Below are 27,698 nucleotides of genomic sequence, written 5' to 3' on the forward strand. Positions count from 1 at the left end.
TATGAATCAGGAAAACATGTATTCCTTTTTCTTCTCTCTTCCCTATTCTTTGTGCATTTCCCTTCCTAGGACAAGGTAAATTCTAGGAGGACAATCCTGTCCAGGATTGACTAAGCAGAGTTTAATAAGAGGAACAAACTGAGTAGAGTTGTCACAGGTTATTGAGGTGACTGGGAGCTTAGTCAATGAGGGATAAGGTCAGACCTGAGTTCCGTTATTAGTAAGTAGTAACAGGATTATTAACAGTTTGTAGAGGTGGGAGGGATGCCCAGTAGGGAGTGAAGAAAGCTGTCAGGGGACTCAGGCAGGCAGTAGGGCTTGTGTCAACTGAGTGGCCTGCTCAGCAAGCTCAGTTTACTCATTTTCACTTGCAGTCTTTGGAGCTAATCTCTGTAAACTTGCTTTCCTGGGCATTCCCCCTCCCCCCTTGCCTTTAGAAATGGGATTGGAAGTAGCATTAGCCTGAAGAAGTCATTCTATTTAGGGAGCTGGAGCAGAGGACCAGTGATTAGGCCCTTATCTGCAGCAGGGGCCTTTCTAAGTGTTGTGGGGCTAGGATCCTAGTGACCGTCCTGCCATTGGCGGAGGCTCAGCTTCTCTAACCCCTGGTTGTATCAGAATTGTGAAGCAGCAATAGATGGGCCGGGCCATCCTAATGAAAAAGCCCTTCATTGTATTTCTTCAACATTCCAGTGTCTGGTACAATTAGCCAAGACTCAGAAAACAAGTTGGGCAAACAAGCAGGCAGCCTTTCTCTGATGGATAAAGGGATCTCTGGCACCTCGGAGTTAAGTGCGCTGACTTGCAAAGGCAGGGTGGGAGGGTCTGGGAAGAGGAAGGGGACTTTGCGATGACATTCCTGGCTGGATGTGGAGAAAGAATGGAGCAACAAGCAAACAGGTTTTTTGAAGCTGCTGAAACCTGCCCTGCTAATCTACCTCAGAGGCTGGCTGCGGCTGGGCTACTCTGTAAAGTCGGTGGAATCATTGACAAGAGACTGTGACTCTTCCCTTTGGGCAGCTGTAAATGTGGGGAAATGAAGCTCCCTTTAGAACCTGGGAATCTGTTGGCAGCCTGAAGGGATTCACTCCATTATAGTCTCTCTCATTGTGGAACCTTCTCAGTTGGTTAACGCTTAGTATGTACTTCTGCCTGAGAAGAGGCCAGCCCCAGGAGCAGTTTGTTGGGCAATGGATGCACTGTTCTGACTTGGCAGTAAGCCATTCTACCTTACCAGCTCTCCTGCAACTGTCTAAGATTTACCAGGTCACCAGCTACTGCTCTGCAAATGGAGGGTAACTCAAAGAGTAGCCTCTTCCTCTGTGCTCAATCTTACTCAGTAACGTGGCTGGACTTTTTCCTATGAAGCTCCCACCTCTGTTATGCTGCTGTTGGTCTGAAAACACTGAGCTGGTGCCACCTTTGAATAGGATACTGTTTGCCTGAAGACCTGAACACAGTTTTTGGAGGTGCCCTAAGGAGGAGCTTCCTCTCTGACCTCAAGGGGAGGAGGAGGTCATTAGGAAGTGGTGGGTGGAGCCACATCTCTGTACTTCTGCTGTCTCTCCCCGCTCATCTCATCAAATAGCCCTTTGGCTATCTGTCTCTATTTACCCCGAAGCCTTTTTTGAGAAGCTGCAGAGGGTGCATAAGCCACTATCTGGAGGTTCTTTGGAATGCCCTCCTTTTGGGTGGGGTCAGCAGACTTGAGAGTACCATGTGGTCTAGTTACCAAGATGAACACGAGTTCAACGCCCACCTGGTTTGCCGCATGTGCTGTATGGGTATGTGAAGTTTGTTCTTTGTCTGGGCCTGTGGATCCCAAATAGCCCTTGCTCTCATTGACTCATAGAAATATATGGGCTTTGAAGTCTTGCAGGTGTTACAACCTTCAGGCTTGTTAAAATGGGCAGGGGAATAGACTGTGGTGCCCTACTTCCTGGGGAACTTCTTAAGCTTGTAGTCCCTGGCAGTTACGAGTCTGAGCTTTGGGTGTGGGACTTTTTTATAGAGGCTGAATTCATGCTCATGCTTCTTTTCGCCTGTATCAGGAAACCACTTTTAAGTTATGTTACATAGTTCTGAAAGTCCAGGGTATATTTTTAGCAGAAGTTGGTTAGGGAGTCCACCTCTAAGCGGACTGGATGCGGGGGGAGGGATTGGGGAGGGAGGAGTCATGGCCTGGGTTTCCTCTTTGGCGCCGATTGCTAATTCTCTGTACACTTAACTCTCTTCTGCTAGCGGCGAGGAGGGAGGAAGACTTGAAGATGGTCTTTGGACAGGACCTAAAGAAGAGTTGGAGGCTAGGAAGAGTGTTATGTAGGCTGCACTTAGATCTCCCTTGATAAAAGACTAGAGTTCATTTAAATAATGTTCTGTGACCTTGAGAAAATGGCCTAGCCTTTTTGGCCACAGGGTTTTGGTTTCCAAACTACCAGTGCTGGAATGAGATACCAATTCATCAGTTCTCAGTAAAATGAAAAAGATAAGGGGAAGATAGTGTGCTTTTCATAGAGCGAAACTTATTTAAACAACTGTCCTTTACTCTGAAATTGCCCTTCCTACTTCTCTGTTGCTAAAATGTCCTTTATGTCCTTTATTTTATGAAAGAATTGTTTTTTGGTGGTAATTTGGTTTTAGATAATCCCTACTTAGCAAAAGAAAAGGTTGACACCTTTATAATAGGTTTTCTGATGTATTTTGGAACACTTACTGGTTGGTGAAATCCAAGTTTGGGAACTCCTGGATTGATCACTGACTTTGATAATTAAAACATTTGATTTTATACTCTCAAGTCTCTAAAGCAGAACAAAATTGTGACCCAAATAGGTTTTCACTAAAATGGAAATCACTGACTGTTTTATCAAGGGGAGATGGCAAAAGAAATCTCAGAAGGGGTGTAGCATAGCTAGGGTTCCTTCTGTCTCCTGACTGCTAGGTCAGTACTGCTAGATATTTAGTGCTTTCTGAGAAACAAAGGTGGTATTATAATAATGTTTGGAGCACTTGGAGGGGCCATTTTATTCTGTTGTTGCCACGTAGTCTAGCCTTTTATCTTTCTGGTATCATTGAGATTTCCTCCCTGAGATCTAGAGGAAAAAGTCTTCTGCATCTGAAAGGGATTGGAGATAAAAGGGCCCCTTTTCTGTAATCAACAGAGAAATATAAGGAAATCTAGAATATTGAGAGTTTCGAAGCAAAAACATTATTCTCTCTCATCCTACCTCTTTTAATCCCCTGGCTAATAGTTAAAAGAGGGACTTTGGCATCACCTGTTTACTTGGGGCTCCTGCTCGAAAGGCAGAGAATTGCTTAACCTTTCTATGCCTTGGTTTCTTCACTTGTGAAGAGAGGATTTAAATAGACTCTAACTCTGAGTCAGTATGAGGAGTATGTGATATGCCAGCATTTAGCCCAGTATAAGCTCTGCAGGTGATTTTGATATGGCTGGTTCCCAAATTGATATTTGGGTACCATTGATCTAGTCCAAACTTGTCACATTCTAGATGAAACTCAGGTTCAAAGAGGGGATGTGAGTGTTCAGCAAGTTAGGAATCAGAGACTAGAGGCCAGCAAATCCAAGTTACAGGCCTGATTCTGCCTCTGAAGCACTTTATCCAAGTTCTTAAATCTCACAGGACTGGGAGTTCTTCATCTTTAAGATATTTTGAGGATTTTTAAACCTCTGATTTCTATCTGTGAAGTATTTACTTTTTCTGAATGTGATAATGTAATGAATATTCAAGAAACTATTGAGCTTTTCTCCCTCTTCCTGTCTCCTTGTATGCCTCTCCCTCCATCTCTGTCATTTCTCTTGCCACATGTTTACTCCCAGATTATTTTTGTATCTAACTTCTGTCTTACACTCTCTGATTCCCAATAGAGCAAAGAATTATCATTCATAAAGTTCCTGTTTGCCTGAGAAATAGCATAAAACTTTTTTGCATTGAAGTTTCTAGAATTATCACTTCCCTAAACTCCCAAATCTCAATCTTCATTGAGACATCTAAGTCTATACCAACCTTGGTGATAGATTTCTGTCATGAATCCCTATTACAGTTATGGTTTGCACCTCCCTTCTTCCTGTTATCACACAGGACTATATTGTGTTGCCTCCTAATAATTTCAGGGTGGTAGTAGGTGTGTGGTTAAAAGTCCATGACACATGGATTTGAATCTCCATTCTGCTACTTGTTAACTGTGTGACTTCTGGCAAATTATGAGTAAGCCTCTTTGAGCCTCACTTTGCTATAAAAATGAGGATAAATAATGCGTACTTGGTGGAGTTGTGAGGAGTAAGTCAAATGCTAAATGAGACAGGCTTTGCACAGTGCCTGACACAGAGTATATACAACATCTAGGTCAGTCTAATCTCCCAAAGTCGACTTATATATATCTGAGGATAGGAATCATTTATAATGCTGATACCATTATACATTTTTGGTAAGCACAGTTTAATTGCTTGATCTCCAATTCATCCTTTCTTCTCTCCTCTCCTTTCCTTTTCCTCTGCTCCCCTACCCCCTCTCCCTCCTCTCTCTCTGCCCCTCTCTCCCTTTCCCTCCCTTCCTTTCCTATTGAAGAATAGTTGACACACCACATTAGGTTAGTTTGAGTCATATGATTCGATAAGTTTGCACCTTATGCTATGCTTACCACAGCGTATCTGCCCTCTGTCACCATACAATGCTATTACATTATCACAATATCATTGACTGTATTCTCTATGCTGTACCTTTAATCACTGTGCCTTATCCATCCCATAGCTGGAAGCCTGTATCTCCCACTCCCCTTCACACATTTTGCCCATCCCCACAGCCCACTCCCCTTTGGTGACCATCAATTTGTCCTCTGTATTTATGGGTCTTTGAGTTTAAATTAAGTGGTTCAAAGTCTCTGTATCGAGATGTGGCAAGAAAAATTTAGGGAAGCTGTAACTGTAGATGGGACATCTGAATGGAAATCCCTGCTCCCTGATGAAAAGCAGCTTTGGGGAAGGGTGTGGGGGGAGAGCACAGGAGGCCAGAAGGAGAGGGAGAGAGAGAATACCAAGCAGGCTTCACACCCAGCACTGGGTGTGGAGCCTGGCATGGGATGGGGGAGGGGCCTCGATCCCACAACCATGAGATCATGACCTGAGCTGAAATCAAGAGCCCAATGTTTAACCCACTGGGAGCCCACTCTCCCACCCCCCTTTTTTTCTTTTTTTTGAAAAGCAGCCTTTTATCATTTGGAATACTTCTCAGTCTGACTTTGAAAATACCATCTTAGGGTTGTCTGGGTGGCTCAGTTGGTTGAGCGTCTGACTTCAGCTTAGGTCATGATCTCATGGTTCGTGGGTCCAAGCCCTGCGTTGGGTCTGTGCTGACAGGTAGCTCAGAACCTGGAGCCTGCTTTGGATTCTGTATCTCCCTCTCTCTCTGCCCCTCCCCGACTTGTGCTCTGTCTCTCTCTGTCTCAAAAATAAATAAACTATTAAAAAATTAAAAAAAAAAGAAAAAAGAAAATATCATCTTAAAGTGTCTTTGTAGATACAACCTTGGCACATAGTAGGCTTTCAGTGTATATTTGTTAAATGAATGAGTATTCTTGAGTACCCATTGTTGTCTTAAATGTTGGATTTTTAAGGAAATTTAAAACACGGTTCTTGACTCCAAAGAGCTAAAGTTCAGACAAATAGGATTTACATATAGAGATGTCTAACAATAAGTTTTATATGCTTGGTGCCAAGTAAATTGAATAAACATAGGCACCTAGAGGTGGCTGGCATAGCCAGAAAGGTATAAAGGGAGAAGTGGGACTTCACCTGGATCTTGTAAGGCTCTAACTTAGATGATCCAAAAGGGAGGGGTGGGCAGATATTCCAGTAGAGGCAAATGGTGAACAAAGACAAGAATGTGCAAGGTGTGTTTGGAAACAATGATATCAGAATGGTTGTAGTCAGGTCATGTAGGGGAGAGCCTAAAGATAAAGTTGGAAGACTAGACTGTAAATTTCTTCAGGTCAGAGGCTATGTCTTTATCTCCTCCAACCACCTAACACATAGTGAATAAAAACTAGAATCAAGTATCAAAGTGTTGTAAGCAGTGTGTGGAAATGAAGGGCCTGGACTTAGTCTTCTGGGAGCCACTAAAGGATTTTGAGTAGAGGGATAATATGGGCAAAGTGGTGATTTAGGAAGACTTGTTGAGAGAGGCTGTCTGCTGTACTTGCCACAGCGTCACCTGCAAACAGTTAGCTTCAAATCTGTATCCTCAATTCTGACTGCTCTCCTGAACTCTAGACCTAGGGTTCCAACTGCCAGCAACAAGGTTCTGCTAACACTTTATTATTTTTCTTCTACTTTCCCCAACCTATGTACAACCAATCTGTTCCTCCTTCTGTTTTCCTAATCTCAATATATACCACTCCTCCCAGTTGCTGGAAACATTAGTTGACCAACATTTGTCGACTAGAAACATTACAATTGTTTTGAACCCTCTTTTTCTTTACCATGTCTAGTCACTATATAAGGGCTATTGTTTCTGCCTCTATTTTATCTTGCAGATCTTGACTGCCTTTTTTACATCCCTGCTGCCTCTGCCCTAATTAATGCTCTTAGATTTCTTTCTTGGTTTGTCACAGTAGACATCTAGCTGGTTCTTGTACCTTAGTTGTCTGTCTGCTGCAGTCTGACCTTCAGTCCAATGCCAGATTAATCTTTCCAAATCCACCCTCTTGTTCAGAAAATCTCAGTGATACAATTTTCTTTACTGAATGAAGTACATACTCCTTCAGTTTTCTGGAGTGATTTAACCTCAGATGACCTTGCTAGCTTCCTTTCTCATTACATTGCTAAATATAGGCTATGCATGGCTATACTATTCCCTGAAACACACCCTCTGTACTTACGTGTCTCCCAATAGCTGGTCATGCTTTTTCTTCGGTTTGGAATTCCTTAACTCCTTTTTGGGCTACCCAAATCCTAATCGTTATCCAAGGTTTAGTTCAAGCATCATGCCTTCCATGAACTCTTCTCCTACTCCTCTGTCAGAATTAGCCAACTCTGTGATTATCAGCATCATTTTGTGTAGTTTGTATCTGGTGTGTTATTTGCTTGATAATACTGTTAATTATTTACGCACTGATCTTTGCCACTAGGTTGTAAACTTCATGAGATCAAGGCACAGGGCTTTTCTGACTACCGACTTCCCTTCTCTTTCAGCTCAGATATCTCAGTTTTCCATTTCCAGGTGCTTGGTGCTTCTTGGGCTTCTTGAACCGTTGGTGATTTTTCTGTGCCACCAGGGATACAAGAAAAAGCTATTCTCTTATTTGCTTTTTTTTAACGATTTGTAATGCACTGGGACTATGTTATAGGCTATGTTGGATTAGAACACAGAGCTTTGCACCTCAAATGCAGGCTTTAATTCCAATTCTAGGCCTATTGTCAAATTGTTTCTAGTAGAGTAGGACAGATAGACGTGTAATCAGTGATATCTGTACTAAGCACAAGGGGAAGATCAGCTCAAATAGTGTGTGTAAGGGATAGGAAAAGCTCCTGGAGGAAGTGATGGTTGAGTTGAATACAGAACAATAAGTAATCAGAGAAGGGGGAGCTATATTTCATGCAGAGGGAACAGTAAATACAAGAGCAAGATTACATTCAGCAAGAATGTTTAGCAAGGCTGAAAGTTAGAGTTTTTATGTAATGGTAGAGAGGAATGAGTGGCAGGCAGGCATCACATCATAATGGGTCTTAGATGCTGAGGTAAAAGGTTTGAATATTATTCTGAATGGAGGCATCAGGCTTTGGAATCCAGTGGAGCTGAGTTGAGATTTGACTTCATTATCTAGCTTGTGATCTCAGAAAAATTACTTACCCTCTCTAGGCTTTATCTTTCCAGTAATAATATTTAGCTTCAGGGTTGTTGAGCATTAGAAAAAAACAATATATGTAAGGTGTGTAGCACATAAGCAGGTGTTCAATAAATGGTAACTGTTAATGTTAATTAGGAGGGTACTGAGTCATTGAAGGGTTTTAAGGTGGACAGTAAGATCAGTTTTGTCACAAAGATGGCTGGCAGCATTGAGAAGGGTAGTGGCTTAGTTTGAGCTGCCGTAATAAAACCACACACTTGGTGGCTTAAACAACACCCTTATTTCTCACAGTTGTGGAGACTGGAAGTCCAACATCAAGGCAACCTCAAATGTGTCTGGTGAGGTTGAAGAGAGCTCTCTTCTTGGTTCATAGACTTCTGTCTTCTCACTGTACCCTCGCATGGCAGAGAGAGAGAGAGAGAGAGAGAGAGAGAGAGAGAGCTGTCTGGGGTCCTTTTATAAACAACCACCTTTTTATAAGCCTCCACCGTCAGGACCTAATCATGTCCCAAAGGCCTCACCTCCTGATACTATCACAGTGGGGGGTTAGGATTTCAACATATGAATTTAGGGGAGGAGATTCAAACATTCAGTCCTCAACAGATGTATTATAGTAGGGAAACCTGTTAGAAGCAGGGAGAAAAGAAAAGTTCAGTTTTAGACAAGTTGAATTTGAGATGAGCATGAAATGTTAAGGAGGCAATTAGACATATGAGAGTGGTATTTAGGACGAAAGCGTGAGTTTAAGATACGGATTTGAAAATTATCAGTTATGGTTGAAACCATGAGAGTAGATGAAGTCATTCTGGGAGAATGGAGAGAACAGCTCTTTGTAAAATTTTTAAAAGCTACGTTTTTGGGGCGGGAGCCTGGGTGGCTCAGTCAGTTAAGCATCCGACTTAGGCTCAGGTCATGATTTCATGGTTCATGAGTTTGAGCCCTGTGTCAGGCTCTGTGCTGACAGCTCAGAGCCTGGACCCTGCTTTGGATTCTCCCTCTCTCTCTGCCCCTTCCCTGCTCATGCTCTCTCTCGCTTGCTCTCTCAAAAATAAACATTAAAAAAAAATAAATAAGAGCTGTGTTTCTCCCTTCCACGATGCACATAACACCCAAAATTTTGCATGCAGTTTTAGGTGATTCATGGCACCTCTCTTCAAACCCAACTATGGACCTGTGGGTCCATGGATATCTTAAGAACCTGTAATACAGAATGAAGAAAAGAGGGGGGAAAGACAAATAAACATTTAAGGAGTGAGCAGAAGAGAAGAAATAACCAAAGAGGAAGAGGAACACTAGGATAGAATGGAGTCTGAGATTCTTGAGGGAGAGTGGGTTTAAAAGGTGAAGGAATGATCAGCAGTGTCCTGAATTGACAGTTAGGTAGGTGATTGTGGAGAAAGCAGGTTCAGTGAATTTGTGGGGCTGGAGGCCATACAGGTCACATGGGAGAATAGGAGGTGAGGAAGTAGAGACAGCATTGTCATCATACTTGTTCAGGAAGCCAAGGGGAAAGGAAAGAGAGAAGTTAAAGATAGACAGGCTAGGGGATAATTGTTGGATTAAGATTCCTGAAGAGAAGGGAAGAGATGGGATCCAGATTTTAGGTGGAAGGACTTGCCTACGTTATAGGAAGGACATCTCTGCCAGTGAAACAAAAACAAAGGAAATTAGGGTATGTATTGGTAGTTCAGTGGACTGTAATGCTCTTAATAAAAGTTGGAAACAAGTATTAAATCCTTCTAATTAAGTAATCCCCACATGACTAATTGTTGCCTCAATATGTTCAATCTTAGAATTTCCCAATGGGCAGTTGGGTGCTTTGTTGTCATTGGGGCCAAGTTAATAAGAAGCATCGAAAAGAATATGGCCTTTTCTTTGATTGACTAGGGTACCTTTTGAAAATTGTGCCTCCAGTGTTAGCTAGAAAGCTCTTTGCTGGTCCTGGAATTAAATTAGGGATTTATGTGTAAGGAGCCAAACCTAAATCTTATTTAAAAGTTTGGAAGTCGGAGCTGTTTGGAGCATTCTGAAGGTTTAATAGTTTAAGTTGCTCTTTGGCTTCCCCAGTGAATTTCCTTGCTAAAAATACTATGATCTCGGGGTGCCTGGGTGGCTCAGTGGGTCAAGCCTCCGACTTTGTCTCATGGTTCGTGGGTTCGAGCCCCGTGTCGGGCTCTGTGCTGACAGCTCAGAGCCTGGAGTCTGTTTCAGATTGTGTGTCTCCCTCTCTCTCTGATCCTCCCCTGCTCATGCTCTCTCTCTCTCTCTCAGAAATAAGTTAAAAAAAATAAAAATAAAAAAAATAAAATTACTACGATCTTAAACCCCGGATACTGCAGTATCCTCGTCTTAATGTTTAAATCAGAAAGAACTTGCATGTAATTGATGGGTCTGCAACACAGCATCCTAAAAAAGTATCCTCCAGCTTTGGGGCACTGTTGTTCCATAAAACCCTTTTCTGAGGAGCTTCTGGCTTAGCTCTAAAGGGCTTATAGTCATGTTGCCCTTAGTAATTATGTTCAGAATAAGTACTTAGACCTCTCACCCCTGAAATGAAAGTCAGTTTTTTAGCTTTTGGAAACATGACCAATATGAGAACATCACGTCTACCTAGCTCATTATTATCCTGGAAGGACTTGGTAGGTGAACGGAATAACTTATGAATACAGTGAGAGGGGGCAGTCTCCATCAGGCCCATTGCATCTTTAGGGCTAAAATAAAGGAGGCAGTGAACTAAAAAGAAATCCTATGAATTCCACCTCCTCTTTAAAATGTTGATTAGGGGCTCAGTTGGTTGGGTTTCTGACTCTTGATCTTGGCTCCAGTCTCACTCTCTCACTCTCAGGGTGGTGAGTTCCAGCCTCACATTGGGCACTATGCTGAGCATGAAGCCTACTTAAAAAAAAAAGTAAAGTTGATCTTTTTTCGTTTTTTTAAAATTTTTTATTTCTGAGAGAGAGACAGCATGAGCAGGGGAGGGTCAGAGAGAGGGAGATACAGAATCTGAAACAGGCTCTAGGCTCTGAGCTAGCTGTCAGCACAGAGCCTGATGTGGGCTCGAACTCACAAACTGAGATCATGACCCGAACCGAAGTCAGATGCTCAACCGACTTTTCCAACTATGTGTTATTTAACCTTTCACAGCAAACACATCCAACTTTTATGATAAAAGAAATTCTGAAAAGAAAAATAAGAAGGAAAACTTGTGTGTCTAGGATGAGAATTTTGTAAAATTAGAAACAGGCCACTCTTGGTTATGAAGGTATTAAATGTAGTGAAGTAGAATGGGTTTGGTAGTAGTGAAAGTGTAGGGTGGGAGGGCAGAACTTTCCAGTTGGCTTTTCGTTTTCTCATCATGGTTGCATGTTTCAGCACACAGGTGATGCTTATTGCGCGGTTTTTTTTTTCTGTTTTGTTTTACCTATTGGACTGTCTTCTCATAGGTAACTTGGCTCTGATTTCATTCTGTGTGTTTCATTAGCCAGTCTTCTAATCATATATTGGCCAGTTAAGTAAGTTTTTGTTTTTGTTTTAGGTCATATCCTGCAGAGCTTTAGCTGTTAGCAGCTTTGGGAGATACAAAAAGTAAAGCATGATCTCTTTCCTTAAAGAGTTAATGATTTTATTGGTGATGTGAGAGTAAGCATTAAAAGTTCAGTACTCTGTATATAAGTGCTGACTGAATGATTAGCATAGGAAGTACCATAAAAATTTGTAGGACAAAGAGACTGTTGAGCCTGGAGTTGTCAGGAAAGGCTGCCAGAGTAGCTTTTCTCCAGCACATATCTGATCATGTCATCTCTGATTTAAAATCTTTTGGAGCTTCTCCTTACCTTCTCATACCAATTTCTTAGTGGTAAAGTTTGGACTCCTTAGCTTGCAAGAATGGTCATGATTTGGCCCATGCCATTCTATCTAGTTTTAAATCTCTCCACTACCTAATTCACATCCTGTCTTTCAACCATCCTTGATTCTGTGCACTTCTCTGAACATAAGTTCCTGGTTGTTTCCATGAATTTGTGTGAAACTTCGTGTAGTAACTTTGTCCCTTACCTTTAAATCCTGGCTAACTTCTACTCATCTTTTAAGGTTTAGGTAGAATCATTCATCTGGAGGGGCACCTGGGTAGCTCAGTCGGTTAAGCGTCTGACTTCAGCTCAGGTCATGATCTCATGGTTCATGGGTTCAAGCCCCGCATGAAGTTCTGTGCTGACAGCCTAGAACCTGGAACCTGTTTCAGATCTTGTGTGTGTGTCTCTCTCTGCTCCTCCCCCACTTGTGTTCTGTCTCTCTCTGCCTCAAAAATAAATAAAACAAACAAAAAAAATTTTTTTTAAAAAGAAAAAGAATCATTCATCTGGAAATTTTCACTAAGTGCCCATGTTTCTCTCTCCTGTTCAGGTAGCTTAACCATTTCTCTTCTGTTCTTCAGCACTCTGTGCTTAGCTCTGCTATAGCATGTATCAAACCTTACTGAAGTTATTTCTTCTTTTTTTTTTTTAATTTTTTTTTTTTTAAATTTATTTCTAGGAGAGAGAGAGAGACAGCGTGAGCAGGGGAGGGGCAGAGAGAGAGGGAGTCACAGGCTGAAACAGGCTCCAGGCTCTGAGCTGGCAGTCAGCACAGAGCCCAACGCGGGGCTCGAACCCACGAACCGCGAGATCATGACCTAAGCGAAAGTCGGACGCTTAACCGACTAAGCCACCCAGGCGCCCCTGAAGTTATTTCTTTTTTCTGCTAGATTGTCCGTCATCTCTTTTTTATTCTTTCCCTCCCCTCCCCTCCCCTCCCTTCTCTGTAGGTTCCATGCCCATCATAAGGCCAAGCACCCCAACTGTCATCTCTTTTAAAGATAGTGACTGTGACTTTGGTATCTATTGTCAGAGTCAAACACAACCTCTTTCAAGCAGCTAGGTCCTTAAAGATGTATTCAAAGAAGAAATGAGTAAATGAATGAACTAGACTTTAAGGAATAAATAGCATTTGGAGAGGGAGAGATTAGCATGCCATGAAGAGAAAATAAATAGTGTGAACGAAGTATCAGTGATATAGATGAGACTACAGTTGTAAGTGGATTCTTTTGTGTTTATTTTTGTTTCAAATTTTTATTTAAATTCTATTTAGTTAACATATAATGTAATACTGGTTTCAGGAGTAGAATTCAGTGATCCATCACTAAATAACACCCAGTGCTCATCCCAACAAGTGCCCTCCTAAATACCCATCACCTATTTAGCCCATCTGCCACCCTCTACCCTATAGCAACCCTCAGTTTGTTCTCTGTAGTTGAGAGTCTCATGGTTTGCCTCCCTCCCTCTCTCTTTTTTTTCCTTCCCCTCTGTTCATCTGTTTTGTTTCTTAAATTCCACATATGATTGATCGTATGGTATTTGTCTTTCTCTGACTTTGTTTAGCACAATATACTCTAGCTCTACCCACATCATTGCAAGTGGCAAAATTTCATTCTTTTTGATGGCTCAGTAATATTCCATTGTGTGTATGTATGTATGTATATATATATATATACATATGTGTGTATATCACTGTATGTATGTATGTCACATCTTTATCCATTCATCAGTCAATGGACACTCAGGCTCTTTCCATAATTTGGCTATTGTTGATAATGCTGCCATAAACATTGGGGCGCATGTGCCCCTTTGAATCAGTATTTTTGTATCCTTTGTGTAAATCCCTGGTAGTGCAATTGCTGAGTTGTAGGATAGTTCTATTTTAACTTTTAGAGTTGTAAGTTGATTCTGATTCAGTGTGCAGATGACACAGGTTTGGAAAGGATAATGAAAACATTGTATAACTGAATCAGCATCTAATAAGATCAAAGTGTATTGGAATGACAGTGGTCAAATATAGTAAAGATCTTGGTTTTGAATACTTGTGGGACTCTATTAAGTGAAAGATAGCCTACACTTAAGAAAAGATTCTAACAGAGGCGCCTGGGTGGCTTAGTCGGTTAAGCGTCCGACTTTCACTTAGGTCATGATCTCGCGGTCCGTGGGTTTGAGCCCTGCGTCGGGCTCTGTGCTGACTGCCAGCTCAGAGCCCGGAGCCTGTTTCAGAGTCTGTGTCTCCCTCTCTCTCTGACCCTCCCCTGCTCACGCTGTCTCTCTCTCTCTCTCCTAGAAATAAATAAAAATATTTAAAAAAAAAAGATTCTAACAGTTCCAAATGAAAGCCAGTAGGTAGAATTTATAGTGAAGCAAATGATGACGTTTTATATAACTATTGAATCAATACATATTGCCTTAGGAGGTAGTAAATTCTCTGTTAAATCTTAAATGTCAGGAATTTTATAGAAGTATGCAGAATTTGGGCATACCTTTCAACCCTCAGTAGATGATTCTTTGTTGTTGAAGGGAATCCTGTTTCAGCAGAGAATGACACTAGATAACTAGTTCTGATTCCTAAGTTCTGTGGTATATAGTAGGAAAAGATCAATGTTCTTGCTAGGCAGGAAAGGATTCAAAGCTGAAAAGAAGGTTGTGAAGTTCAGACCAGAGACAGGGATGAGGTAGCACTTACTGAATGGCTATAAACTTAGAAATGTGAGCAGGTAGTACATGCACCTAGAAGTGGAACGGTACCGATGTGGCTCTTGCTAGGCAGTTGGTTAGAAGGGAATAACTGGGCAGCAGGGAGGGAAAACCTTACGGATGTTTGTGTGGATCACTAGTGAACTGGAGTTATAGAATTCTGCCACTTTCTTCCCTGGAATGCTGTCTGACTTGGAGAAATAAACGGAAGAGTCAAGCAATGTGTTAGTAATTCAGGTTCTCAGATTGTTATGGTGAATGTAGTGGTAGAAGGTTAGTCAGGTGACAGTTCCTGCAGTATTAGTGATGGCAGCTTTGAATTGATTAACTGTGTTGTCCACCATAGACCGGGATAATCTTAGATGCTCTTAATAAAAGCAATGGAGTGATGAAGGTTGGGACTGGTTAGGAGGTATGGAAGATTGATAAAGATAGTTGTTAAGTAGGTATGTTTGGAGCAGGAATGAGGCCCAGGAATGGCAGTGTGGTGGCTGGATATGCATGGGAGATCAAGTAATTTGAAGATGATGCCAGAGGGTGCCTGTGGAGATAGTCAATGTGAACTAAGTTGTTGAGGTTAAGGTGGATTCACCATGCGGAGGGGGGCAGGTGGTAGGGAGTGGCCCATGACAGCGAGGATGATTTGACAATAGTATGGGGATGGCATAGGCTTCAAACAGAAGAAAAGGAGCCAGGCTGATGGATCAGTGGTGTGAAAGCACCCTTGGGAATTGTCAGGAGTGGTAGAAAGGGAGCCCTCTGTAGGACCAGGCCTCTGGATAAGTGATTGCTAAGTATTGGCAGTCATGTATTTGTTAAAGGAGGTGCACAGAATGGAGAATGGAGAGTTTGCCTACAAAGAAGTGGCTCTGTAAGACTTAGGAGAAGGAAGGGGTGGGGGAGATGTGTAGTGTGGGTAAACTGGGCAGCTTTCTGAGTTTGCCTGATTGGTAACGGCTGGTGAGGAAACTAGGATAAGAGAGGGTGGGAGCAGAGCATTGATCAGTTTGTGAAGAGAGAGATGTAACCACTGCCAATACCACTCCACCTTTTCTGTAGGCGGTGTTCACAGCTTTGGCTTTATGGAGGCGGTTTTGGGGGAAGCAGAGAATCACTCGCTCCTCAGAGGATTATGATGTTAAGGAGACTTCGCCATGACATGGTTTTTGAGGCACATGATTCTGTCTAATCTGTAAAGCGGCAACACGGTCAGGACGGAAGAGGAAGTCCAGACAGGCCAAATCTTTCCAACAACAAGACACTTCTCATGGGTCTACGGAAACTATCTTCACAGTCCATGGAGAAGCTGGGGTGTAGACGAAGCTGGGGTATGGGAACTTGTCCGGGCAGCGCTAAGCCAGTGCCTTCTCTGTGTTTCCTTTACAGATGAACGGGACCGTGTTCAGAAGAAGACGTTCACCAAGTGGGTCAACAAGCACCTGATGAAGGTAGGACTCTTTCACAGCTGCTGCGCTAGCATCAGCGGGATTTATCAGTCTCGTCTTCTTGGAGAGTTCCGATTGCTTATCATGTGCTCGATGGAGATACACATGTGACTTTTTAAAAATAACTGACATAGTCATAACTGTGGAAACTTGTACTGATCAGTTTCTTGGAGAGGATAGTAATAAATGCCATTACCTCAGAAGGTTGAGGTTGAGGTTGCCAGGGGGTGATTCCTGGATTCAAAGAACACTTTGTTCTTAGCTTTATAAATTATTTTATAAGCTCCTTCTTTACTTTTTTTTTTTTTTCTAGATTTGACCACTGTGTAAGGATGGGGCAGAGGGGCTTTTATTCTCGAAGTGCACAAATCTTAAATGTTTAGTTTAAGCATTTTTTACATGTGTATATACATTATAACCACCATACAGTTTAAATGTAGAATATTTCTAGAATGGCTGGGGGGGAGGTGGCGGGGTAGGGGAGGTTTTATTACTATTTTTAAATAAAGGAGGAACCAAGGCAGAGGCATGTTAAGAGCCCATCTCCGGGAGTGCCTGGGTGGCAGGGTTGGTTGAGTGTCTGACTTCAGCTCAGCTCATGATCTCACATTGAGCCCCACATCGGATTTGCTGCTATAATTGCAGAGCCCATCTCAGATCCTCTGTCACCCCTTCTCTCTGTCCCTCCCCTGCTCACACTGTCACTCTCAAAAGAAATAAAAACATTAAAACACACACACACCTCAGGCTAAGCAGTATGACTAATATGGCAGTCAATATTTGAAAATGAAATTTTTGAATATTTTATAGTAATTACTCAATTAAGATAATTTTGAGTTATATTGATTACTGCTCTGGGAAAGGTGACCAGTGATCTCTTAATTGCCATATCCAAAAGCCTGGTTTTGTCTTTCTCTTATTTGATTTCTCTATAGCATCTGATACTGTTGACTAATTTATTATTCCTTAAAACCCTCTTTTATGTTGATTTCTCCCACGCTGATTTTTCCTCAATTACCTCTTTCCTCTATGAATGCCTTTTTCATGCCTCTGTGACTGGCTTTTCTTTCTCTGGCTCCTCCATGTTGCTGGTCCCTAGGGTCCTACCTAACCTTACCCATTTTCTAGTTTTGTTCTCTGTACTCTTCTTTGGCAGTCTCTTGTGTCAGTCACAGGGATCACTGGTGGTGTGGAACACAGGGAAACACAGGAAGAAAAAAGGATACAAGGTGTTCATAGAATCTGGTGTCCAGAGGCAGCCAGGCTTTATGAAAACTGGATGTTATCAGGCAGCTACTCTCTTTTTATGAGGCTTTGTGTTCTTTCATTTTTATTTCTTTCTGTCTGCCTCCTACATTAGTTTCTCTGCATTTCTCACATTGCTTGTATGTAAGCTGGGGTGGCTGTCTCTCAAATGGTGATGTAAACCCCTGTGGCTGCAGGATTCTGAAGACAACGCAAGAAAATCTCATTGGCTGGGGTTTCTTTTTCCTCCATGGGTCAGGTGTCCATCTATAGCTCAGTAACCCGTGGCTAGGGAGATGGTTACATAAATTAAACATGGCTCCTTAGGGCCCCTTGTTTAATGGGGGTTGCAGGTAAGGGCAATTTACAAAGTATAAAGTATGGAAAAGGACATAATGAGGGTCACCTGGGTGGCTCAGTCTGTTAAGCGTCCGACTCTTTTTTTTTGTTTGTTTGTTTGTTTTTGATGGGTTTTTTTTTAATGTTTTATTTATTTCTAGGAGAGAGAGAGACAGCGTTAGCAGGGGAGGGTCAGAGAGAGAGGGAGTCACAGACTGAAACAGGCTCTAGGCTCTGAGCTGGCTGTCAGCACAGAGCCCGACGCGGGGCTCGAACCCATGAACTGCGAGATCATGACCTAAGCGAAAGAAGTGTCCGACTCTTGATATCAGCTCAAGTCATGATCTCTTAGTTCCTGAGATTAAGCCCCATGTGTGGCTCTATGCTGATAGTGCAGAGCCTGCTTGGGATTCTCTGCCACTTATGTATGCACACGTGCTTGCTCTCTCTTTCTCTCTCAAAGAAAAAGGGACATAATGATAGAGCCATTTCCTGTATTCTTCCCTAAGCCAAAGACTGTGTACTAGACACATTCATCTGGATGTCACCCAGACATATCTTATATTCAACACATCCCGAATTGCTAAATATTTTCACTCGCACACCTAGCTGTCCAGATTACGAGCCCAGAATCCTACTGTTTTCAGCCTGCCAGTCGTCTCCCTTGTTACCAGCTCCAGTCACTCACTTCCAACTCAGAAAAATGCTTGCATCTGACTTTTCTTCTCTATCTCCATGACTTCTGTTCTAGTCCAGGGCCTCTTCAGCTTGCTTTGATCGCTGTAATAGTTCCCAAGATAGTTTTCTGTAGTAACAATGATAAGGAAAATAGTAGTAATAGTTTACTGAGTGCTTTCTGTAAAGCGGACATTCTGTACTAAATCCTTTACATGCATTATCTCATTTAATCCTCAGTGACCTTATGCTGTAGACTCTAGTAATTTTCCCATTTTATCAATGAGGAAAGTGAAGTGTAGGGAGGGTAACTTGTTCAAGGTCACACCACTAGAAAGAGACATAACTGAAGTTTTAGAGTTCAGGCAACCTAAAGTCTACAATCTGTGCTGTTAACATCTGCAGTAATGGCCCCGGCTTCTGCCTACCTTTACAGCCTCATAGTGTTGAATTCCCCTCCTACCCCAGGCTCTTGCTGAACCATGTGCCATTCTATTTTATGACTCTGTATATTTGCTCTTGCTGCTTTCTCTGCGTGGAGTCTTCTCCAGCTCTGTTCTGCCTGCATGATACCAATTTAACACCTCCTCAATAAATATTTTCATGAATCTCCCATATGGAATTGACTACCCTTTTCTTTGTGCCCTCACTGTATTCCTTACATAGTTCTGTTATAGTATTTATATGCATTCCATATCTTCTGTTTGATTGTAACTTGAAGGCAGATCTTGTGTCTTATTTTGTTAGTGTCAGAATAAAGAAGAAAGGAAGAGACACAGAAAAAAATTGCTATTCCCCTCTAATTCCTTCAGTGTGTACCATTTGCCCCCAGTTTGATGACACAGAACTCTGTCATGGTGGAGAACCCTTCCCAGGCTGGTTCCAAGCTGCTCAGCTTCATTTGCAGGCATTCTCGCCTGTGTGGCCTGTGCTGTGGTCACATGGCACAACTCAGTCCTCCCTAAACACTGTGTGCTTTCACACCTCTTTGCTTATTCATTTCCCTCTCCCTGGAATGCACCTCCCAATGTCCTCTGCCTGGCCATCACCCAGTTACCCTTCAAGGCCCAGCTCCAGTATCACCTTCCTGAGAATCTGACCCCTAGTCCTCAGACTAAATTAATCGCAAGTCTCTGTTGCACACCACTTTGAAGTGATGCCTTGTGTGCTCATTATTGGCTTCCTCCATCAGCGTGCTCACTGAGGGCTAGGATTGTATTGTAGTACTTTCTCTACCATGTACTGCACCACAGATGTGAGAAGTACCCAGTATTTGTTGCCTTGAGTAAATAATATTTATAGCTTACAAAGCACATTCTTATCTGGCTTGATTCTTATAGTAACTCTGAAGGAGGTAAAGATATTTTATCCTCTCAGTGTTCACAACTAAGGGAAGTGAGAGTTAGAAGGATAAAGTGACTTTCTCAAGATCATACAGCTGGTGAAGGATGGAGCTAGGGATCACTCACAAATCTCATGACCAAAATTACTTGTTCTTTCTACTAAATATGCCCCAATTTAATTTTTCATGCCTCATCTCTGACAATCAGAAGAACTGAATTTATCCTGACTCAGGTCTGTGCCTTAAACTTTGTACTTGAACACAAATGCACTGACTCTCTGCTGTTGCTGGCTGGACCTCTGCCTCCATTCTGCGTGATGACAGGAGGCCCATGGAGGGAGAAACAAAATGAACACAGCAGAGCATTGTTAGAAATTGGAAGCTGGCCAGAGCTTTACTTCAGTCCCTGCCTATTTTTCATTTCTTCTCAGACACCCAGCCCTATAGTTCTAAGGACATTTCTCACCTTGGGATATTTCAGAGAGATTCACTGCTAATCAGAATCATTGCTCCATGCTGGCATCCTTTGAACTTTGGTCTGAGAATTACAGATCGAGATTTGTTTTTTGTAATTCAGGCATCCCTTGCTGTGCTCCCCAAGTACACCCAGATTAACGTGGCCATTGGCAAGTAGATGGATATAAGATCAAAGCAACCAAGCCTCCTAAATTCTGGATTTAGTTGGCCTAGGATCTCTTGGATCCCCAGCTATCGCTGTGGGAAACAGTCTGTTGTGGAATAAGCAAATTAATTCTTCTTTCTTAGTTGAGAACACTGTTGGCCCAATCTTAAAAGAGGTTTGCTAAGGCTCTTAGCATCTGTAATATGTAAGTAACTTAATTTAGAATGCAAGCCTACAAACCCGAGTTCTGGGCATATGCTAATATCATCAAAAGGAAAAATCTAGAGTTTTGTTATTTAAAAAAACTTTTTTTTCAAGTAGACTCTACACCCAGTATAGGGCTGGAACTCATGACCTCGAGATGAAGAGTTACATGTTCTACCAGCTGAGCCAACCAGGCACCCCCAAAAATCTAAAGTTTTAAATGAGCCCAGGTCTTTCACAAGTGAAAAGTCTGGGACAACTATAATCTGCTTTTTAGCATTGGCTTTTAGGCTTTTCCTCAAGGAAAAATTTGGCCATTGAATCAATATGGAATTCCCCTGTTACAGTTTAGAAATCTATGAATTCAAGCATGCCTGGGTGGCTAAGTTGGTTGAGTGTCCGACTTTGGCTCAGGTCATGATCTCGCAGTTTGTGGGTTGGAGCCCCGCGTCAGGCTCTGTGCTGACAGCTTAGAGCCTGGAGCCTGCTTCAGATTCTGTGTCTCCTTCTCTCTCTGCCACGCCCCCACTCATGTTCTGTCTCTGTCTCTCAAAAATGAATAAATGTTTAAAAATATAATTAAAAAAAAAGAAATCTGAATTCAGAAATCCATTTAAAGTAACCAAGCTCACTTTCACATACCCTGTACCTTTTTATAAGTGTAGATGAGAGTAAGTTAACAACATATTCTTCTCTTTAAAACTTCTCTGACCTGTTCATCATTCAACAACATAGTTTGGGTCAAGGAAATTGAGCTACTTGTGTTTCTTTTAAGGCTTAGAGGAAAGAAGTTTTCTTGATCAGGTTTTCTGCAGGTGTCAAAGAATACCACATGATAATCCTTGATTCTCTTTGGTGGAGGGGTAGGTCCTCTTAATATGTCCTTCTACCCTTCAAACATCATGGTAGCCTTGTGAAGGGAAAGAGCACTGAACTTGGAGCTGGAAGACAGTGATGAACACTTCCCAGATCAATGATCTTATACATGGTACCTAACTTGACCAGGCAGTGCTTTCCTCATCTGCCAGCTGGGAGTGTTCAGGTCCCTTCAGGCCAGATTCTGATTCCAAGTACCCAAGTGCAATTTATTCCCTTCACTGAAGCTACTCAGACACTGGGGAAAGCTGTTTGNTTAATAAATTTCATATATATCATACAGCAGTATTAGCTATGGGTTGTTTTTTGTTTTTTTTTTTGGCTATTGGACTTTTTTTTTTAAGTTTATTTATTTTGAGAGAGAGGGAGAGAGCAGGAGAGTGTCGGAAAGAGAGAGAGAGAGAGAGAGAAAGGAGAGAGAGAGAGAGAGAAAGAGAGAGAGNGCCCCCACTCATGTTCTGTCTCTGTCTCTCAAAAATGAATAAATGTTTAAAAATATAATTAAAAAAAAAGAAATCTGAATTCAGAAATCCATTTAAAGTAACCAAGCTCACTTTCACATACCCTGTACCTTTTTATAAGTGTAGATGAGAGTAAGTTAACAACATATTCTTCTCTTTAAAACTTCTCTGACCTGTTCATCATTCAACAACATAGTTTGGGTCAAGGAAATTGAGCTACTTGTGTTTCTTTTAAGGCTTAGAGGAAAGAAGTTTTCTTGATCAGGTTTTCTGCAGGTGTCAAAGAATACCACATGATAATCCTTGATTCTCTTTGGTGGAGGGGTAGGTCCTCTTAATATGTCCTTCTACCCTTCAAACATCATGGTAGCCTTGTGAAGGGAAAGAGCACTGAACTTGGAGCTGGAAGACAGTGATGAACACTTCCCAGATCAATGATCTTATACATGGTACCTAACTTGACCAGGCAGTGCTTTCCTCATCTGCCAGCTGGGAGTGTTCAGGTCCCTTCAGGCCAGATTCTGATTCCAAGTACCCAAGTGCAATATATTCCCTTCACTGAAGCTACTCAGACACTGGGGAAAGCTGTTTGTTTTTCTATAACTTCAAGTTAATCTTTTTTTTTTTTTTTAATAAGCTCTACACCCAACATGGGGCTTGAACTCATGACCCTGAACCAAGATCAAGCATCTCATGCTCTACTGACTGAGCCATAACACCCATAACTTCAAGTTAATCTTTAAAGAAATGGGAGAGCACAGCTTTCTTTAGCTTATTAATGCATAGGAAGTGAGGAGGACTGGCCTGGGTGGACTTGATCCCTCAAAACTTAGTCATTCCTTAATTTTTAAAAATAGCTATTTTGAGATTTTAATTCATGTATCCTACAATTTACCCATTTTTAAAGTATACAGTACAGTGACATAAAGTATATTCAGAGTTGTGCAACCATCACCACAATCCATTCTAGAACCCTTTCATCATTCCCAAAAGAAATCCTGTACTCTTCAGTCATCACCCCAGTCCCTCCATACCATCCCTCAGGCCCAGATAACCACTAATCTGCTTTCTGACTCTGTAAATTTGCCTATTCTAGATATTTTTTATAAATGGAACCATATAATATGTGGTGCTTTGCTTTCTGTAACTGGCTTCTTTCACTTAGCATAATGTTTTCAAAGTTCATCCACATTATAGCATGTATCAGTATTTAATTGCCAGATAATACTCCATTGTATGGGTGTACCACATTTTGTTTATCCATTTATCAATTGATAGACATTTGGATTATTTTCACATTTTGGCTGTTATGAACAATGAATGTTATGAACATTCATTCATTTTTTTTTTTTTCCTGGACAGATATTTTTAGTTCTCTTGGATATTCACCTGGGAGTGGAATCACTGGGTCATATGGCAACTTGTATTTAGCCTTTTGAGGAACTGTCAGACTGTTTACCAAAGCGGCTGTACCATTTTATATTCCCACCAGCAAGCAATGTGTGAGGGTCCCGGTTTCTCCACATCCTCATTAACAGTTATAATCCATCTTTTTGATTATAGTCATCCTCTTGGATGTGGACTGGTATCTTACTGTAGTTTTGATTTACATTTTCCTTATGGCTAACGATATTGAGTATCTTTTTGTCAGTTTGTTAGCCATTTGTATATATCTTTGGAGACATTCACTAATGTTGACAGTGATTTTCACAGGGAATGCAAACAGGCAAAAACCTGAGTAGTTCAAGTTATTCACTCATCTTTTTGTTCACGGAATAGCATGGGTATTAGTTGGAGACAAACATAAACATGATGTTTGCTGAGCTGTCTTGGCTTTGCCTGGCTGCATCCAAAACATCTGATCCTTGGTCCACTGGACTTTTTCTTTCTTTTTCCTTTTCCAGTTTTATTGAGATAGAATTGACATATATCACTGTATGAGTGTAATATGTATAGTGCAGTGGTTTGAGTTACCTGTATTTTGAAATGTTTAGCAGTAAGTTCAGTTAGCATCCACAATGTCATATAAATATGATAAAAAGAGCAAAAAAGAAAAATTTCCTTGTGATGACAACTCTTAGGATTTATTCTTAATAAATTTCATATATATCATACAGCAGTATTAGCTATGGGTTGTTTTTTGTTTTTTTTTTTTTGGCTATTGGACTTTTTTTTTAAGTTTATTTATTTTGAGAGAGAGGGAGAGAGCAGGAGAGTGTCGGAAAGAGAGAGAGAGAGAGAGAGAAAGGAGAGAGAGAGAGAAAGAAAGAGAGAGAGAGAATCCCAAGCAGGCTCCACACTCTGTGCAGAGCCTGATGTGGGGCTCAGTCTCACAATTGTGAGATCATGACCTGAGCTGAAATCAAGAGTTGGTCGCTTAACCAGCTGAGCCACCCAGATGCCCCATTATTGGACTTTTTCTTAAGAGATTTATGGAAAACTTAAAGGCAACTTGATCTGTATAGAAGAGGTTAAGACTTTGGAATGGGGCAAATGTGGAGACCTGGATTTTATTGGCCTGACCATTTACTAGCTGTGTGATCTTGTGATGTGAATTGAGCTCTCCAGATCCCATCTCTGTATCTGAAAATTTTTGAAGATAGAAGCACTAGTGTTAGCTAGTACTTTATCCATCTCTAGGCAGAGCTGTGTCCAATATGCTTCAAAAATACTATTGTTCTCTGTTATTGAAAATTCTCCAAGGGAAAACGCTCCCCCCACTTCCCCCATTACCTCTGTCTGTATCTCTCTTTTATAGTTTTTCATAGTTATTTAGTCATTATAATCAGACAAAGACTGAGAGACATAATAAACTCCTTTCACCTAAGTTTTTTGTAAGGTGGCTGAATTTTGCTATTTGCAGGTGTAATACGTAATTGGCATTTTTAGAAGGAATATTGAGGCCTTGATGTGAAATTAACTTTGTATTTCAAAATACCACCTTCTTTTCAGTACTCTCTGGTATTTAGTGTCCCATTGATAATATGACCTCACTGGTCCTCATTTCTATTATAATTCATTTAAATAATTATCCATACTTGATTTTAATACCTTATGCTCAGGTCTTATAGATCAAAAATAAGTCCTTCATTGTTGTCACTTCTCTTTTTAACCCTTAATATTAAGTACTTCATATTTTCCCACTTTATTCATTAATTTTTAAGTTCTAATTCTTTTTTTATTTTTATTTTTTTGAGAGGGAGAGAGTGAGCAAGCAGGTGGGGGAGAGGAGCAGAGGGAGAGAGAGAGGGAATCCCAAGGAGGCTCCATACTTAGCGTGGAGCCCAGTATGGAGCTCGATCCCACAACCCTGGGCCTGTGACCTGAGTCACCCAGGCACCCCTCACTTATTTATTTATGCTTTTAACTACCACTCTAGAAAATGATTCTCACAAAAAACACTGTTATTTGTAGGAAAACTAAAAAACACTTTCTTGGTCCTTATCCTTGTCCGGGAGCATTTGGTACAGCTGATCATCCATCCCTTTCTTGATTACCCTTTCTTGTTTTTTTTTTTTTGCCTAGGTCTTTCACTGCCCTTTTCCACCCCATCCTTTGTTGATTTCTTTTCCATCTCCTGCCTTCTAACTTTGGCTATTCCCACAGGCTCAGTCCTTAACACTCTGCTCTTCTTTCTTGCCCCTAACCCAGAAAGGCCAACATTTCCCATGTCTTTAGCTAGCACCTCTCTGCATATGACTTCTAAACTTAAATCAGCTGACCCAAATTGAATTCTGATATTTTCAGCTGCTTCCAGAACATTACCGCTTGTAGCTCCTTTGCTACTCTTTTAAATTCAACATATTTAAGGGGTGCCTGTGTGACTCAGTCAGTTAGGCATCTGACTCTTGATTTCTACTCAGGTCATGATCTCATAGCTTGTGAGATCAAGCCCTGTGCTAGTGGCTTAGAGCCTGATTGGGATTGTCTCTCTCCATCTTCTTCTGTTCCTCTCCCCCCTCAAAATAAATAAATAAACTTTAAATAAAATAAATTCAGTATATTTAAAATTGAACTTACCAAATCCAATCTTTCCAACCCTAATGACCTGCTTATTTCTGTTAGGGGTGTACCATGGTTGTATAAGCTTGAAACCTTGGACCCACTTGATGGAGAGGTCTTGAAATCTTGGAGCCATTGGTGTGCTGGAGCTAAGCTTACATGGGCTCACAAGAGCTAAATACTAATTTTGTGAGTTGGTTGCTGAGCACAGCCATTAGGAAATATTAAATTATATTAGCTTACAATGAAATAAATTATATTTAAAATAATAGTAGTAAATACTCAAAGCACATCACCTCATAATTATTTTACTACATGTTAATATTTTCTATGCTCTTGAGGTTAATTATGTCTGCTGTGCCTCTGATGGAAAAGTATATAATAGTGTGCTATTGTACATTTCTTCCTGACATCACTTTTAGTGATAGTATATTAGTGGCTGGAAATTGGTCATGGTAAGAATAATTATATGATGGAAATCAACAACTGCTACAGTCTGAGCTATATGTGTTATTTTGTTTAGACTAAAGTGATGGAGAAAATGTTAATATTGGAGAATAAACCAAAAAGTGTGTTATATCCGTATTCACATTGTGAATAGCACAAAAGTTAAAGAAATGTTCCTTCAGTGTTTGAAAGCTATCACCCAATTCATCACGAATCATTTTCTCCAACTGGGTAATCTACCCATCACCTTCCTACTCCTTTACTCACACAGCTACAAACACATCTTGCATATTTCCACCTCTGTACCTTGTCTTCTGTAGTTTTCCCATCTTCTGTCTTTCTGCCGAAACATTTTCTAATCCATCCAGTTCTTTCTCTTCCAGGAAGTCTCACCAGATATTTTCAGCCTTTATCTTTTTTTTTAAAGTAATCTCTGCACTCAGTATGGGGCTCGAACTCACAACCCTCTGATCAAGAGTCACATCCTCGGGGTGCCTGGGTGGCTTAGTCGGTTAAGCGTCCGACTTTCACTTAGGTCATGATCTCGCAATTCGTGGGTTCGAGCCCCGCGTCGGGCTCTGTGCTGACTGCCAGCTCAGAGCCTGGAGCCTGTTTCAGAGTCTGTGACTTCCTCTCTCTCTTACTCTCCCCTGCTCACGCTGTCTCTCTCTCTCTCCTAGAAATAAAAATAAAACATTAAAAAAAAAAAAAAGAGTCACATCCTCATGAGCCATCCAGGTGCTCCGCAGATCTTTTCTGACTCCCATTCTCTTTGGAATGCTAGAATATTACAATTGGAAATGACTGTAGTGCAGTTTTCCACTCAGATGTGGAAATCCAGTATACCAGTTTCTCTGCCTAAAAAATTCAGTGACTAGAAACCCACAGCTTCTGAAAGCAGCCCTTTTTATCGTTGTCTAGACAATTATTTATATTGAAAATTAATCTGCCTTATACTTGCTGCTACTAGTCTTCTGATTCTGTGTTGTGTCACCCAGTGGAGTTGTCACTGGACTTTAACAAACCAGAAAACCTGATGCTGCTTCCTGCAGCTATGTGACCTTAACTTCTCAAAGTCTCAGCTTCCTCAGTTCCTTCTGTGGATACATGAATAAACTTCATAGGGCAGTTGTTTTAATTAAATAAATACAAAATGAGATTATGGCTGATTATAAAGCATAGTAGTTAATGGCAAAGATTAAATTCAGAAAGACCAAACTGAGGCCAGTTTTCCCACTTGTGACCTTGGGCAAGTTATTTAGCATCTCTGTGCCTCGTTTCTTCATGTGTAAAATAAGAGTAATACCTGCCTTATCAATGTGAGAGAGAGAGAGACGAGATAACATGTATAGCATTCAGCCTGGTGTTTGACATAGACCACATATTATTCCAAAGTGAGATTTCCCCTCCCATAGTTTCAGTTATAAAATTGGAATTATTTTTTTTCACAAGGAAAGTAACCCTCAAATTCACTATTGGAAATATTTGGTAAGAGAGGAGTTGAAATATAAATACATCCTATCAAACACTGCGTACCTAGCATTTTTGTTTCCTTTGCACTCTAGAAAGCTTTTCTGGTTTTGACTGGACTCCTCCATCTGCATTGGTCATTGTATCACATTTCAGTCC

The 27,698-nt window shown here is 41.2% G+C and overlaps 1 protein-coding gene across 1 annotated transcript in view; it reads left to right on the forward strand.

Moving 5' to 3' along the window:
* Positions 1–27,698, forward strand: part of MACF1 (microtubule actin crosslinking factor 1) — a 229,559-nt gene that overhangs the window by 9,142 nt on the left and 192,719 nt on the right. The window contains exon 2 of the mRNA XM_077753196.1: positions 15,798–15,859. Coding sequence (XP_077609322.1) covers positions 15,798–15,859 — 62 coding nt within the window. The remainder of the gene's footprint in view (positions 1–15,797; positions 15,860–27,698) is intronic.

Source organism: Crocuta crocuta, unplaced genomic scaffold (genome assembly GCF_008692635.1).
Source record: "Crocuta crocuta isolate KB4526 unplaced genomic scaffold, BGI_CrCroc_1.0 scaffold303, whole genome shotgun sequence".
Taxonomy (NCBI): domain Eukaryota; kingdom Metazoa; phylum Chordata; class Mammalia; order Carnivora; family Hyaenidae; genus Crocuta; species Crocuta crocuta.